Source organism: Manis pentadactyla, chromosome 6, assembly GCF_030020395.1.
Source record: "Manis pentadactyla isolate mManPen7 chromosome 6, mManPen7.hap1, whole genome shotgun sequence".
Taxonomy (NCBI): domain Eukaryota; kingdom Metazoa; phylum Chordata; class Mammalia; order Pholidota; family Manidae; genus Manis; species Manis pentadactyla.
Genome location: NC_080024.1, coordinates 422,499 through 438,309, shown reverse-complemented (window position 1 = coordinate 438,309; position 15,811 = coordinate 422,499). Strand labels below are relative to the sequence as shown.

Here is a 15,811-nt window from a genome sequence, read left to right as displayed (position 1 = left end):
TGGTAACCCCCAGAAAGAGGCCTCCTTGGGGTGAATGTCACAGCCCCTCTGTGACTAGACATTAAGCCCTGAAGGAAAAAACAAACATTTCCTCATTATCTCACACAGAGCAAGAGGTGGTTCAGCAATGTATGGGGAATTATAGTTCAGAAATAAACGAGAAAAAGTGTAAGAACAGGCTCTGAAGAGCAGGCGTGCTTTGCCGGAGCTCAGAGCCCCTAGCTGGCAGGAGAGGGAGCAGGGAATGCCCACATTGCTGCTGGGCCAGAAGCCGAGTCCAGACCACAGTCTTCTCCTCCCTGGCACAGAACTAAATGTTTCTGAAATTTGGACTCAGGGAGTATGATGTGAGAAAATTTAGGAACTGACAAGTAATGGACTGACTGCAGTTTACCTGGTCCTCCCCCGACACACCTTCTTCAACCAGTAAACCTCACTGTGGGTCCGTCATGCTGGGCCCTGGAGCCTGCTGACTCTCAGTAGGATGTTTTTCAGAACGATGGCTATTTTTTATTTGGCCTGACATCTTCTCAGACAGATGGCTTTCATCACAAACTGTCATATGGCCGTGCCACTTGCTTGAGGGCTCTGTGTGCAGTTCGTTGTTACAGTAACTTACCCAACCGTGATTTTCACCTGGGAGGTTTGCTGTGTAGACAGAAGGAAGCTAGAGAGACGTGGCAGCCAGCTGCAGTGGGTGACCCTGAGCGGTCTGTGCTGTGAGCGGGTGGTGAAGGTGATGGTCTCCGGGGCTGGAATGTAGCGTCCACCGTGGCCCTGCCTTGCCCACGGAGGTTGGGCTGTGCTTGTGGATAAGAATGTCCTGGTTTGTAAACACACACTGAAGTGTGATACTAAGTATGAAGGTTTTCTTTGAATTTGAGATGGTCTCAAAACAGAAGAAGTATACTGCATAAAATGATTGGGCTTTAACTACTTTTTAAAACATTTGTGCCTTAAAATACCATGTAATTAGAAAAAGACCTTCCTCAAGAATTCAAGAGGCCCTGAAGGAAGAATTAAATCGTTTCACCTTGAAACTAATAAAGTAAAATACATTATCCTGGTCACAATAGTTATGAGACTATTTCAGATAAACTGTGGTTTAAAACACTCCCACTTGCATGAAACTGGCAGCTCAGGGCTTTGCCCCTCTAGGCTCACTTGTCAGTCAGTGTCTTTGTTCTTCAAAACTCAGAAAAAATTCTCTTCACCTGCCTTTATATTTTCCTTTGATAGCATAAGGTACTCGGAAAAATAAAATACAAAGTTTTGTTTATTTGAGGGATATGTTCTTGTAGTACAGGTTTAGAGTACTTAATACTTTTAATTTTTATATATTTTTCTTCATTTAAAAGTTAAAATTACCAACTGCTACTCTCTCTTCTTAGCGGAAATAGGAGACTATGATGAAGGTCTGGATCGGGAGCACCTCAGAGCGCACGAGTACTGGCCCCGACAGGAGCGCGCGCTCGGCAAGATCCTGGAGTTCCACCGGAGGCACGCGTGAGTCAGCCAGCGGCGCTGCCCTCCTGGCACTGGCGCTGTATGAGGACTGGACAGTGGGTGTGGCCAGAGGAGCCGCACCTTGGCTTCTGCGGGCTCCCCCGCCCAGCGCCGGCCACTCCTGGGCGCAGTTGTACCGCCACAGGGTAGGCCACGCCGGAAAGGCCAGGAAAGGCTCTAGGGCCCTGGGAGGACACCAGCAGCAGGCCACGGAGCGGCTTCTGTGTCGGGGCCCACAGGCACAGGAGCGCGTGTGGGAAGCGCTGGCCCCCCACAGGGTAGGCATGGGGAGCATAGCGGGGCAGCCAGCTGGCACTCCTGCTGCAGCCCTGTGCTTTGACTGATTGTTTTGGCTTCTCCAAGATTAGACACTGGGGTGTTTTTCTGGGTGAAAGGAGGGGCACTGTGAGGAAAGGGGCCGGAGGAGGGAGCTCAAGTGGGATTCGGGGAAGAACCCAGGCTGAATGCGGCAAGGTGGCTGCGACCTTGATTTTGCACAGGGGAGGGGGGTGACCTGGCCTTGCCCTGGCTGGTAGCCAGGGACACACCCATCTGCTCTCCACCAGCAGCACCAGGTGGTGGGGCTCCGCAGCCATCCCTCACCCGGCCCAGGGCTTAGTGCCTTATGCCAGCACTGGGAGGCTGTAGGGACAGCACAGACCAAGGTCATAGCCCCTGAGGACTTCCCATTGCCTGCAAGGCTGCATGCACCCTTCGTGTGCCCCACCACTCGCGTGTCCTTGGTGGGGGCCTTCTGTGTGCCCGGCTCTGGAACACAGAATACGTACATGTGGTGCGGGAGCCAGAATGACGAAGAGCCTGCTACATGTGGGAGGAGCCTCTCAGGCAGGCTGGCTGAGGAGTCAGCCCCAGGGGGCTAGGGGCACCAGCCCGGGGAGGGGCCAGCATGATGGGGCAACTCTGGTGATTGGGGGTGGGGAGAGGGGGTAAAGGTGCCACTGTCAACCACCTTCATGGTGGGCCAGGCTTGTGGAGGCTGCACATGTTCTGTCATGACCCCCTTTGTAGGGTGAAGCTGATGGAAGCACAGGCCCACCTGGGTGTGGCTGCATGGTTCTGAGTGCCTCCTGGTGTCAGAGGTCAGCACGCTTGGCTGCCCTCAGGCAGCTGCGGTCTCCTCCCGGGTCCCGGCCCGCTGGGGCTCTGGCTCCTTGCCTGGATGCCCTTGGCTGGCCCCTTTGGGGTGCTTGCTCACTCTGGCTGGTAGTGGGGCCTGGGCAGCAGCGCCAAGGGCCACATCCAGACTCTGATGACCAGCCAAACGCAGGGCCTCTCCCAGTGTCACCTGAGTCACGTGCCTGTCCTGTTCAGGCTTGGTTCCTGGAGTTGGGGACAGGGTCCCTCCCTCTGGAGACACAGAGCTGGGGCCAGACACCTGGAGGACATGGCATGCTAGACACCGCTATGCTGTGGAGTGTCCCACATGGACAGCACCCCATGTACAGTGGGTCCGGGACGCAGGCGGAGCATCGTCAGCACACAGGCCGAGTCCAGCTGTGCAGTGGATGAGGTCAGCTAGGGAGAGAGTAGAGGCCCACGGGGAGGCAGAGCCCAGCACGAACCTCTGGGGACTGGCTTTGGGAGGCTGAGTGAGGAAGGGGCACCCACGGGGCCTGCGAGCAGCTAGAGGAAAGAAGAGACCCAGGGGCCCAGGGCCACGGACACCAAGGGAGAGGCTTCTGGGAAGGACTGTAGCCCCACGTGCAGGCTCATGTCCAGGCCAGGGGATAGGAAAGAAAGCATGCCTGGGGGCAGCTCCGCAAGGTTCAGGGTGGTTGCCAGACTCAAGGGCACTGAAGTTGGGTGAGGAGTGGGTTCAGGTCCACCAGCAAGGACTTGGGGACGACTGCCCGTGTAGGGAGCAGAGAGGCAGTCCAGAAAGGGCTCAGTGTCTGCTCGTGTGCATGTGTGTCAGCACATGTGCCTGTGTGTGCATTTTTGCATGCACATGTGTGTTCATATGGTGTTGTCACAGGAGGCTGCTTTAAAACTTCAGAAAGTCAGTAAGAAAGTTGGGTGACCTGCTGTATATGCAAATGAAACGACTGTTTCCAAGGGAGGCACAGGGTCCCTGAGCTCAGCTGTCTCTGGGTTCTCACAGTTCTGATATGCTGACTTTGCTTACCACGTTCATCAGAAATTTATTGCACATCTTTTATTTTTTTTAATCATCTTTGTATAGGATTTCTAAAGAAAGTATTTTGCCTTCATTTTAACTAAGATAAATTTCTTACATAGTTTATCATTGTTTTCCCTGCCCACTGGAAACACCCTTGTAAACACTGAGTAGGATATTGAAGATGTGTTTTTCTGATTTGTACCATATTTCTTTTGGGTCTTTGAGATTACAGAAAAAGATTTGAAAGCTGGTGTCCTAGTCCATCCAGCCGCTGTTAGAGAACACCCCAGGCTGGGGGCTCAGAAACAATAGACACTTGTTTCTCACATTTATTTCCGGACGCTGAAAGTCTGTGATGAGGCGTCAGCAGATTCGGCTCAGGTGGGGGCTGCCTTCTCTCTCTGTCCTCCATGGTGCATGGGGCTCATTTCTAGAGCACTAGCCCCTTCCCTGAGCCCTTCCTGTGAGGGTTCTCAAAGACCCACCTCCAAATGCCATCCCCCCGGGAGTCCCGCTTCTGCACATGGACCTCGGAGGGACGCATCCAGCCTGCAACAGCTGACCAGTCCCTCCAAGATGTGCATCCTTCTCACGTGCAGATGCCATCAGCAGCCCTGGGCATCTCATGTGGCTCTCCCAGGAATCAGGACAGTGAGGCTCCAGACACCTTCGTGCTGAGCAGAGCACCCTCCAGCTGTGAACGTGAAACCAGACAAGTCAGTGCTTCCAGATGGACCAATTGTAAAGGCGGCCTGGGGCTCAGAGACTCCACAACCTAAGGGGTGGTGACAGTTAGCCCTGGACCTCCAGAATAGTCCTCTGTGGCTCCGCCCTCTGCCCACTGCCCTACCAGGGTAGGTGGCAGCCACCCCCAGAGCTCTGTGCAGCAGAGGCAGCCCCTTCAGTCCCCCACTCCCTGGACTGTGCGGAGGTCGCCAGTCTGAACCTCCCCCAGCCACCCCCTCTGCTCGCTTGGCTTCCCTCTGAGCCCCAGACAGTGCCTGGCAACACCCCTCAATCCCTTGTTTTTTTCCTCTCCCTGGTTTTCCCATGAGCAGTCAGGAGAAGCCAAGCCTCACCGTCAGCACTCTGCCTGCAATTCTGTTCCGCTAAGGACCCAGTCTCGTTGCTCACAGCCTCTGCTCCACAAAGCGCTGAAACACGAGCACAAGTCGGCCATGGTTTCTGACATTTTATACAAAGGATCATCTTTGCTCTGGTTCCAGTACACGTTTCCCATTCCCGCCTGACACCTCATCAGGATGGCCCTTGCCGTCCGTCTGAGGTGACCCTGGTCCAGGAGGCTCTGGGCTTCTCCAAGGAGGGGAGGCAGCTCACCACACCCCGCTTCTTGCCCCGCAAAAGGCACATTCTAAGTGACAGCTGCACTGCAGTTCTCCCCCAGCCCCTCGCCACCCCATCCCCAACAGGGTTCCCTGCAGTGCTGGGAACACACCACCTCCCAGGTCAGAGGAGCTCGGCCACTGTGGGGTCGCAGCAGTGTTTCTCCTTGTTGATGGTTGACTGGCATGGAAGTCGATAGGTGTTTATCAGATTCAGAGAGTGGAGACCTCGGGGTCACAGGACCCATATAGTCGTGTTATTCTTTGAAGATGCAAAGTTTCAGGCATTCGGAGGGAAGAAAAGGTGGTTAGCAGAGAATCCCACATGTGGGGCCCAGGCCTCGGCTGTGGGTGCCCCCAATCGGGACATTGCCTTTGCCCTGAGGTGCCTCTCTCTGCCTGTCACCCTCCTAAAGGCCGGTCGTGAGTTGGCGTTGGCCCCATCCTGGTGACACACCCATGGACATAGTTGAGCGCCGACACAGTGCCGTGGGAGAGAGTCATGGGGAGAAAATATGTGTTGATGGTACTTTTATTCCATTTCATAATTGCATTCTTACAGAAGTGTACTCGAATGGTTAGAATCCGAGCATCATGAAATAAGTCATTCCCAGTATTGAAATGAGTTTGATGGTATACCAGTGTTATCTGTGGGATTTCCACCGTTTAATATTAGTCTCTGTGTAATGTTAGCACATTACCTTTGTCAGTACTGAGGACAAATTGTAAGGCTGAGCCGCTCGAGACGCAAAGACAACATTTTGCCCATTAAGAAACAGATTACAGGCTAGACACAAGTGGTCGGTTTCTGTAGTCTCTGTATTGGGTGTGTGGCATTTGCATATGGATAAATAAACTTAATGATGAGTGATCCACCCTCTAAAAATCAAAGCCTCCTCTGTTGATTTGTCTTATTCTGTCTTGTTATCCTGATCATGTCTATAACTTTGGCTCCTGGAGAAACGTTCTTTTCTGTGCAATGACAAGCTGTTTCTGTTACAGGGGCCAGACACCTGCTGAGTCGGATTTCCAGGTGCTTGAGGTTGCCCGGAAGTTGGAATTGTATGGCATCAGATTTCACACGGCTTCTGATCGGGAGGGGGCCAAGATTAACCTGGCCGTTTCCCACACAGGGGTCCTTGTGTTCCAGGTAGGGAGGGCACCAGGCAAGGGCCGGTGGGCTGTGTGGGGTTGTGTGGATGTGTTGCATGCTGGTAAATTCTTGTTCTGACAAATAAGGTCTTGGACTTGGAGGAGGGATTTTGTGCGTCTGATCCAAACTTCACCCAGTAGAGGAATTGTCTCTTGTCCTGGTCCTCACTTTCGGGGAGGCTCTGTCCCCGGGCTCCCCGTCACACCCCCTTGTTGGTTCTGACAGGGAACCACTGGGGCCCCGCTGAAGCTTGACGGGCATCCCTGAGCTTCCCAGGCGCCCAGCCCCCTCTTCCCCCATCCTCGCCTGTGACGGCCATCAGTGTGGGCCTAGGGGATTCTGTGTGAGTTGAGAGTGGACAGGTCAACAGCCACAGAAATGGCCCCTGGGTCCTGTCTGTGGTCCAGCATGAGTGCTGGGCTGTGTGACATCGAGCCTGAGAGCAGCTGCAGGGGTGCCAGACCCTCACCCCAGCCCGGGCAGCCCCTCTGCCCTGGGTTCACCTGAGCCCAAGTCTGACACAGGCCTCCCGGCCAAGCCACGCTTGCTTTCTTTTCTTCTTTTTTTAACTTACTGTCGAATTTTAATTTCCTGTCAGAAAAATCTAATTTTGAAAATAGAATGTTAATTCTGTTACATTCTCTACCACCTGTGACAAGAACAAGCTGAGTGAGCCCCACCCTTGGGTGGGTGGCCCCTGCCTGCTCACCGAGGAGGGAAGGGCAGGTGTCTGTCACAGTCCGTGTCCCCAGGAAAAGATAAATTGTGACCAAAGAAGTGGAAAAGGCTGCAATAAGGGACTTCAGACTCAAGGTGGCAGACGGATTCATTTCTGTTCTCTCAAAACCCCACCAGACACAGTATAGGAATTGTTTTTTAAGTCAGTAAGAACAACGAGCAGAAGAAGAAACACCAGAAGATGAGGAATGTCAAAAAATGTTGGAAGCTGGGAATGGGTGGATGAGCAGGGAGTGACTGCAGGGGGGAAGGCTGGTTCAGCGCAGCCCCGCTCCTAGCCGAGCAGCACCCCCTGTCCTGGAAGAGGCCCGGGTCTCCTCTCCAGAGTGGGCTCAGAAGTATGGATGATGGCCTCCCTGGAAGTGGGGTTCGAGGAAGCCTGTGATGTGCACGGTCTTGGCCCAGGGGTGCTGCTGGCCAATGTCTTGGGAACAGGACAGGCTCCCAGAGGTGTTGGCGCTGGGGACCGATGGTGGCGGGCCTGGACCCTGCCTCAGCCCACAGAGGGGCCAGCCAGCACCCTAGAGCCCCTCTTTTAAAGACTACCACTCAGAAGCACTTTCAAATGTAGCAAAAGCTGTGTAAGTTTGAGGAGCACAGAGGTACACCCGTTGGCGCCTACAAACCCCTGGCACGTGCATCCTTCCTGACTGCCCCCCACCAAACGTGCATGTGCACGATTTTTTCTGAAGCCCTTGAGAGTAGGTTGCCTGTGTCAGGCCCTTTGCGCCTAAGGGTCTCACTGTGTCCCTAAAGTAGGGTATACACCCTCACATAACCCCAGGGCACTGTCAAAGCCACCGACATACCCCTTTGACCTAAGGCACCACTCACTCCCCCGCCCTGTCACCTGGCCAGGGAGGCCCTTGGGCCTTGTCCTCTTCCAGGACAGGACCTGGCCCAGGACCAGACCCAGCCTTGGCTTCATGCCTGCAGACTCCTTCATCTGGAACTTACCTTTTTCTTAATCTTTTATGACATTGGCAGTATTAAACACAATCCCTCTTCATTTTGAACACAGTGTTCCCCGTGATTAGATGCAGGCGATGTGTCCCCGGCTGAACCAGGCCCAGGTGATGTGGTGTCCTCCTCCAGCACCATGCCTGAGCCTCTGTCCAGCCTCACTGCACATTTACCCGTGGTTCTCTTTAGTAAGTGATCTGTGAAGAGACGCTTTCAGACCCTACTGGTGCCCTGGCCCTCATCAGACTGACATCTGAATCAGTGTTTGCCAGGTGGAACAGCAGAGAACCCAGGGACACCAGAAATAGGAAGAAAGCCTCTCTCTTGGTAGTTTATTTTACTTTACTTTTTTTTTATTAAGGTATCATTGATAATACAATCTTATGAAGGTTTCATATGAGCAACATTGTGGTTATTACATTCACCCATATTATCAAGTCCCCCCAACACCCCATTGCAGTCACTGTCCATCGGTGTAGTAAGATGCCCCAGAGTCACTGCTTGTTTTCTCTGTGCTACACTGTCTTCCCCATGCCCCCTACACACACCATGTGTGCCAATCATAATACCCCTCAATCCCCTTCTCCCTCCCTCCCCAGCCGCCCTCTCCTTCCCCTCCCCTTTGGTAACTGCTAGTCCCTTCTTGGAGTCTGTGTCTGCAGCTGTTCTGTTCCTTCAGTATTTTCTTTGTTCTTACACTCCATAAATGAGTGAAACCATTTGGTACTTGTCTTTCTCTGCCCGGCTTATTTCACTGAGCATAATACCTTCCAGCTCCATCCGTGTGGTTGCAAATGGTAGGATTTGTTTCTTTCTTATGGCTGAATAGTATTCCATTGTGTATATGTACCACGTCTTCTTTATCCATTCATCTACTGATGGACACTTAGGTTGCTTCCATATCTTGGCTATTGTAAATAGTGCTGCGATAAACATAGGGGTGCATCTGTCTTTTTGAATCTGAGAACTTGTTTTCTTTGGGTAAATTCCTAGGAGTGGAATTCCCGGATCAAATGGTATTTCTATTTTTAGTTTTTTGAGGGACCTCCATATTGCTTTTCACAATGGTTGAACTCCCTTGGTAATTTAATACCAAATTAATGTTCAGAAGAAACAACCAGCACCAAGGTTGAAAGAAAAGGAAAAACAACTGCCTGCAGAACCCTTAGAGGACACTCGTCCTCTGTCAGGCAGCGTGCTCACACTGCCCTCTCACGAGCGGGGGCAGTCCGTCTTTTCACTCAGCCTGGTTTTCTGAGTAGTAAGATACTGCTTGTGAGTCACAGGGGTGCTCAGAGAAGGGCGCCCACATTATGCAGCACTGGGCGACCGTACAGACTCCGGGAGCTCTCTGCATCCTCCGTGAAACATCTTCAAGGCATGTTGTGATACAGGGAAAGGATGCAGAACTGTGTGTAGCTTGCTACTGCTGTGGAGCAAAGAGGGAAAGTACACACACACTGTTCACTCCACGCAGACAAGCCACTCTGGGAAGGTTGCCGTGGCCAGCAGGCCAGCAAAGGAGTGACAGCAGGCTTTTCGCTGCAGACATTTTCTGGGAGCCTGTGGGACTGGAGCCATGCCAGTGTGGCCTGTATTGCATTTTCTAAAGAACCTCACAGAAATGAGAGAGAACCTTGCATCTCTGAAAGGAGAACAGGATGGAGTCCTGGGAACCACGGAGGACAAGAATGTTTGTAAACGTAGTAGCAGAAGAGACTGTATTGGAAAGGCCAAGTTGAAGAAATCTCCACAAAGTGGAATAAAAGAGAAAGGACAGAAGATGGGAGAGAAAAGTAAACTCAAAGAGCAGTCTAGGAGGTCTGCTCTCCAGGCGTCCTAGAGGACCCAAAATCAGCAGAGGAAAATTGTTAGAGGAATTAGATGAGGAAAACCTTCCAGGACTCCAGGCTGAATCTCCGTATTGAAGACACCTCATGCTCTAGCCAAGGAAGGAACGCAGGCTGGCATGAAAAGTCAGGCGGTGGTGGACAGGGGAGGGAGCGGCGGAGATGGAGTTGCCGCGCCAGCTGCAGCACCAGGAGCAGATGTGGGTCCAAACGAGGGAGAAAATCATCCCAGCCTTGAATGCTAAGCCCCGTCCCATGTGACTTCTGTACAGAAAGAAGCTACAGTTTTCAGACGTTCAGTTTTCAAAACTGCACCCCTGTCCCTAAGGGCCCTTAGAGGGGTGCATAAAGCTGGGGAGCAGGCACAAGGAGCCCTCCAGCTGCAGGGCCGGCTGCCGCCCGGAAAACTAGGCCCATCAACCAGGTCGTGGGGTGGTGCGCGGCAGTGCCTTGAAGCTCTGTGGGGTACTTTGGGCTAAGTTAGCGATAGGTACATAGAAAATTAAGCAAATGAAAGAGGCAGTTAGTAACTCAAGGAAAATTAAAATTAAAGGAACAAAATATAATTCACCATAGCTCAGTGTGTGAGCAATACTTACGTGACCAGTGATAGAAACGCCCAATTTAGAATTTAGTGCAAATTGAGGGCGGGCGGGGAGGGGCGAGTTGAGGCCCATCGGGGCGGTGACCCAGGCGGTGAGATCTCACTGTGAGTCGGGTAGCAACGGAGCCAGACGCAGGGCAGGGCCAGCCTGGCACTGCTCGGTTTTGTTTCCAGTCTCGTTTGACACGTAGAGTCAGGCCCTGGGTTGTGTGATAGAAATGATGGTGAGCATGCAGGTGTTTGTAGGGGTCGCGTCTCAGAGCCCCTCCAGGCAAGGTGAGGGGCAGGAGGAGAGGCTTCGAGCGTCCTGGCTTCTGTTCACTCTTCACCTGTGACGGTGGCTAAAACCCTGGGATGTAGTAACTTTTTATTTTGACCAAAAGAGGAGACAGAAAGGCAGGCAGACGGCTGCAGCACCTGTGCATCTGCGTTGCTGTCCATGCCGTTCCCGGGATGACGCATTTCTCTGTCTCTCCCACGGCGTCTGCTCTGCGAAGCCTCTGCCCTGGGCCCAGATGGGTCTGGAGTTGAGAGCTGGGATCGTGGGGGTTCCTTCCTTTCCTCTTGCTGATGTTTTATGTTTTCTGTGTGTGTTTGCCTTTCTTTGAAAACAGTGGCAAATCCTCCAGTGTTTTTTGTTTTGAGTAGAAATTAGAGTGATTTTGTGTTGGGAAACATTTGGGGAGCCTAGGATGCTTCAGTTCCCATTTAGACTCTAACGTTTTTATCTTGGCTTTGAGGACATCTCTTAAATTAATTCACACACATAAAACGCGCCGTTTTCAAGTTCACATTCAGTTCTTTTTAGTGTATTTGCGGAATTGTGCAGGTATCGCCAGTATCTAGTCCCAGAACGTGAGTCGCCCACCCCCGTTAGCAGTGCCTCCCCCCTGTCCCATCTCAGGGGCCTGGGGGTGGTACGGCTGCACCTCGGGCCTGCTTGGGGCTCCTGGTCTCTTCAGTGTCTCTTGAGAGGAGGACGTTCCTCACCTCGCTGCTGTCCATCTCGAGTTTGCACAAAAGAATAATAAGAGGTCACGATGGTCAAGAGTAGAAGAGAAAAGCCAGGAAAGTGTTTAAGTACATTTTAGACAATCACATGAAGCCCTTTTGAGCTTCCAGGAGAACTACAAACACTTCCTCACCCCAACCCGTCTTCAGTGGTCACTCTGCTCACCCTAATCCCGTTTATCACAACAAAGCCAATCTGAGGTCCAGTGACCCCGTGCCCAGCCGTAGCTGGGTCTCCAGTCTTTTCGACCTAGAACATTCTTTCCTTCCTTGACTGCTCATGACCTTGATGTTTTAGCAGGTTATGAGCTGGTCACTGTGTCAAATGGCTGTAAGGTGGGCTGGTCCGACACTGGCTCGTGATCAGGCCCAGGCTAGGCTTCTTGGGAGGGTGAGTCCCAGGGGCAAGCGGTGGCTTTTCTGGTCCACCTCCATGCTCCTGGTCAGGTTTTCTCCCTGTTCCTCTAGTTCCTTCTTGTCACTGGATTAATGGGTTGTGTTATTGTTATAACTCAAAATATTGAAAGCAGGGTTTTAATCAGTTGTACTAGTTATTTATTTCATCTATAAATTGACCCGTGTCTGGCTGCTGGGAGGCCCTTCAGCCTGGCTCCTGTGCCCCTTGGACACATCCCATCACCTTTTGAGGGCTTGTTTGCTTCTCACACAAGGTCCTCCCGGTTCGTTTTGTACTGTGCCCGCTTCACCCTGCAAGACCCCAGAGAGCCCTGGTCTTCCCAGAGGAAAGGAGCATTTGGAGACCCAGATCCACGTGCTCAGGGTGCCCCCTGCTTTGGGAGCGTTGCAGGCTTGCCTTCGGCTGCATTTCCAGGCCAGGCCTCCTCGCCTTACTTGTTTCCGCCACTGAGGAGCCACCCTTGCGCCCGACCCTGCCTGGCCCCACCATTGCCCCGTCCCGACCACACTTCCTGCAGGGGTGGGCTGCAGAAACTGTTCGGTAGTAACATTGATAAAAAATATATTTTTTAGTAAAGCCTTGCAGTAGTTCCTTCTAAAACTGACACGTTTGGTACTGACATTTACTTAACTGTTTTCTTTTGAATAATAATTCAGCTTCATCCCAGTGTAATTATAAAATGTCAAGTGGACGGACTACTTTGCTATCTGTCAGGATATAATTTAAACATTCTCCATTTCCTGAGAAATTTGTGTGTGTGTGTCTAGATTACAAATGTGTTACAAAGTGTCTGTCTCATGATTTTCAGAACACCACCAAAATTAACACTTTCAACTGGTCCAGGGTCCGTAAACTCAGCTTCAAGAGGAAAAGGTTTCTTGTCAAACTCCACCCAGAGGTCCATGTACGTATTATTTTGAGCACTTTTTAAATTGCGAGAGAATTTATTTTGCTAGAATACTGAGTTTTTAAACTACTTGATGAATCATTTCAGCATAATGCGCACAAGCATTTAAGGGCAAGATTTGAAGTTGGGGTCTGGAAGGGCTTGTTGGGTGACCTGCCCAGCAGTTCTCACCTGGCAGACCTGTCAGCACCACGTATATCACTGGCTCCACCCTGGGGTTCAGACCCAGCAGGTCCAGGGTTGGCCTGGGAATGTACACGCCTGACAAGACCCCAGCGGCTGCTGAGACACAGTGTGGGGCTGCGGTGCGAAGCCCTGCGGCAAATCAGTGTCAGAGCTTCTGTGCGGAATGAGAGGGGCGTTCCCGAGAGGCTCACGTATTTTGATTCAGAAATTGACCTTTTAGAAGCACTAACTGAAGAAGCCTTGATTTCCAGAAAATAAATAAATATTCCTTACTTTTGAGATTGTCAGTCATAAAGGAATAATTACATAGGAATCTACTAAAATGAATAAAAATGGAAAAAAGTGAATGTACAGTCTGATAGGAAAAAACAAAGACTTAAAAGTGTTCGCAGATGTTCAGGTTGTTACTTCACCAGTGTACAAAGGAAGTTAGGAAATAGAAAAAGTAGATTAGCCGAGCCACCGTGGGGTTGAAGCTTAGAGTCTCGAGTCAGCTTAGACACACCTAGCACTGGGAGATTTAGGGCCCTGCACCGATCTCGGAAGGCTTCACTGAAGCTTTTAAAAGGCATTTGATGAGCGAGGGCTTCTGTTAAACACCAGGCTCACATGCCCCATGTAAGTGTGTTTACTTTAGGTAGAAAGTGTGAAAGAATGGCTGGATTTCTTGTTAAATAATAGGAATGACAAAAACATCAACAAAATGCAGTCAGGAGGCTGCTTCCTTTTCTCTAAGTAAAAAAAAGATTGTAGCAGTTTTTGTGAAAAGATGGGGCAAGAAAAGAATCACTGCTCCAGGTACCGCAGCAACAGCACGTCGGACTGACCTGGGCATTCGAGGCCCAGCTCTGCCTCCACCTGCACGTGGCATCCCTAAGCACTGAGGTTTTTAAGACTAAATGTAGAAGTCACAGTGTGATGGTCCTGGAAGGTAATGTCTGTTACAAGATTAAAATGTGCATTGTTTTGAGCTCAGTATAAATTTCTAGGAATTTATCCTAAGGAATAATCATGAGAGATAATGAGGTCGTTTGTTCATGGTGATGTTTGTGAACTGAAAAACTGGGCATCCTGGACGTCCAAGCAACCCCATGGCCCCTCGGAAACAATTCTGCACCAGCAGACGGACGGGCCCTCTGGCCTGGGGAGAGGCCTGGGGTGCTGGTTGGGGAAGGCTTCATATAATAACATGGGCCTGAATCTGTTATTTCCACCTGAATATATGTACTGTGCTTTTCCTCACTTAAATAAAAGTAGAACCAGAAGTCTTTCTATAAGTTTCAGAAAAAGTATCTTCCTAATTTTTAACTTTGGAATGAATAGCCTATTGTTCGACCTGCTTCCTAAATTTTATTGATTTATTGATTTATTTATTTTTATTTTTTGGTATCATTAATCTACAATTACATGAGGAACATTATGTTTACTAGGTTCTCCCCTTCACCAGGTCCCCCCCACAACCCCCTTTACAGTCACTGTCCATCAGCATAGTAAGAGGCTGTAGAGTCACTACTTGTCTTCTCTGTGCTGCACAGCCCTCCCCGTGCCCCCCACACCACACATTATACATGCCCATCGTAATGCCCCCTTCCCCCCACCCCCTTATCCCTCCCTTCCCACCCATCCTCCCCAGTCCCTTTCCCTTTGGTGACTGTTAGTCCATTCTTGGGTTCTGTGATTCTGCTGCTGTTTTGTTCCTAAATTTTATTTTTGAATTACTTACTGGAACCTTTTATTTTGTTTCTAGGGACCTTACCAGGACACTCTGGAATTCTTGTTGGGTAGCAGAGATGAATGTAAGAACTTCTGGAAGATCTGTGTGGAGTATCACACCTTTTTTAGACTTTTTGATCAACCTAAGCCAAAGGCTAAAGCTGTCCTCTTCAGCAGGGGCTCCTCCTTCAGATACAGGTGGGGCACCACACGGGGCTCAGGCTGCTTTGTAAAATGAGCGGAGAGGTACCCCAGTCACAAAGAAAGCATTTAGAAATGCTTCAGAGAATCACATAAGAATGCAGCTATTGTAAAACTGGAGAGAGCACATCAAATAAAACAGTGGAAAAAATAGGCTTAATAAAGTTTGTGTTTAGAAAATCAGTTGTGCTTATTACAAGCATAACTTTGAAATGTATGTGTACATTTGTGAGCAGATGGGCAGGCCTTGCGGAAGATTAGTGCTGTGGGTTACCGTGGGTTCTTTTCTTTAAGTTCTTTTCTGCCTCTGTTCACAGCGGGAGAACTCAAAAACAACTAGTAGATTATGTCAGAGACGGTGGGATGAAGAGAATTCCATATGAAAGGTAAGCTCTGGTCTCTGATGTATGGTGCATGCTTTTAGAATTAATCTTTTAAATATTGTTAACCTTTGAATAAAAGTCATTGCAAATACATAAACATGTATTTTGACACTTGCATTCTATTTTTTTATGGTAATGTATTTGTACAGTTCTGTACACAGAGAGAGATTGCTTTTCAGTTTCCAGTTTGTGCAGCTTAGCATATGTAACATGCTTTTACACAGTATAGTAAACATTGAATCTGAAAATGCATGTTGTTTCTTTGCATGTGGAATTTTCCCTTCAGCGTTAGGGGGTAATTTTACCTCTTCTGGGCATCTGTTTTTTATTTGAATTCTTGTTTTGTGTTATCCTGCCCCTTTCTAGTTAAGTGCCTTCTGGCGTGTTACCGGTCTTAGCCACACTTTATGCACATCTGCCTCGTGGGCACAGCATGTGCTGCGTTAAACACAGCTCAGGGGAGCAGGGCTCCATGCTCACAACGTGTTCTCTGTTTGCAGAAGACACAGCAAGACTCGGATGTCTATCCGCATTCTGACTGCAGACTCCCCAAGACAGGTTAGTCCCTCTGGTCAAAGCATGCACAATACTAATCACCTGTACTTTTGGAAAATAAGTGGGCAGTGTTGTAACAGGGATCTTAAAATGGGTCATGTTGCTCGTGCTGCAGTTCCAGCCACAGGACTTCTTGCAGA

General features: G+C 50.3%; 1 protein-coding gene across 1 annotated transcript in view; it reads left to right on the top strand.

Annotated features, from left to right (window-relative positions):
• FARP2 (FERM, ARH/RhoGEF and pleckstrin domain protein 2) overlaps positions 1–15,811 on the top strand; it is an 82,468-nt gene that overhangs the window by 42,448 nt on the left and 24,209 nt on the right. The window contains 6 exon segments of the mRNA XM_057504361.1: positions 1,392–1,506; positions 5,992–6,139; positions 12,535–12,630; positions 14,567–14,730; positions 15,051–15,119; positions 15,617–15,674. Of these exon segments, the coding sequence (XP_057360344.1) occupies positions 1,392–1,506; positions 5,992–6,139; positions 12,535–12,630; positions 14,567–14,730; positions 15,051–15,119; positions 15,617–15,674 (650 nt within the window).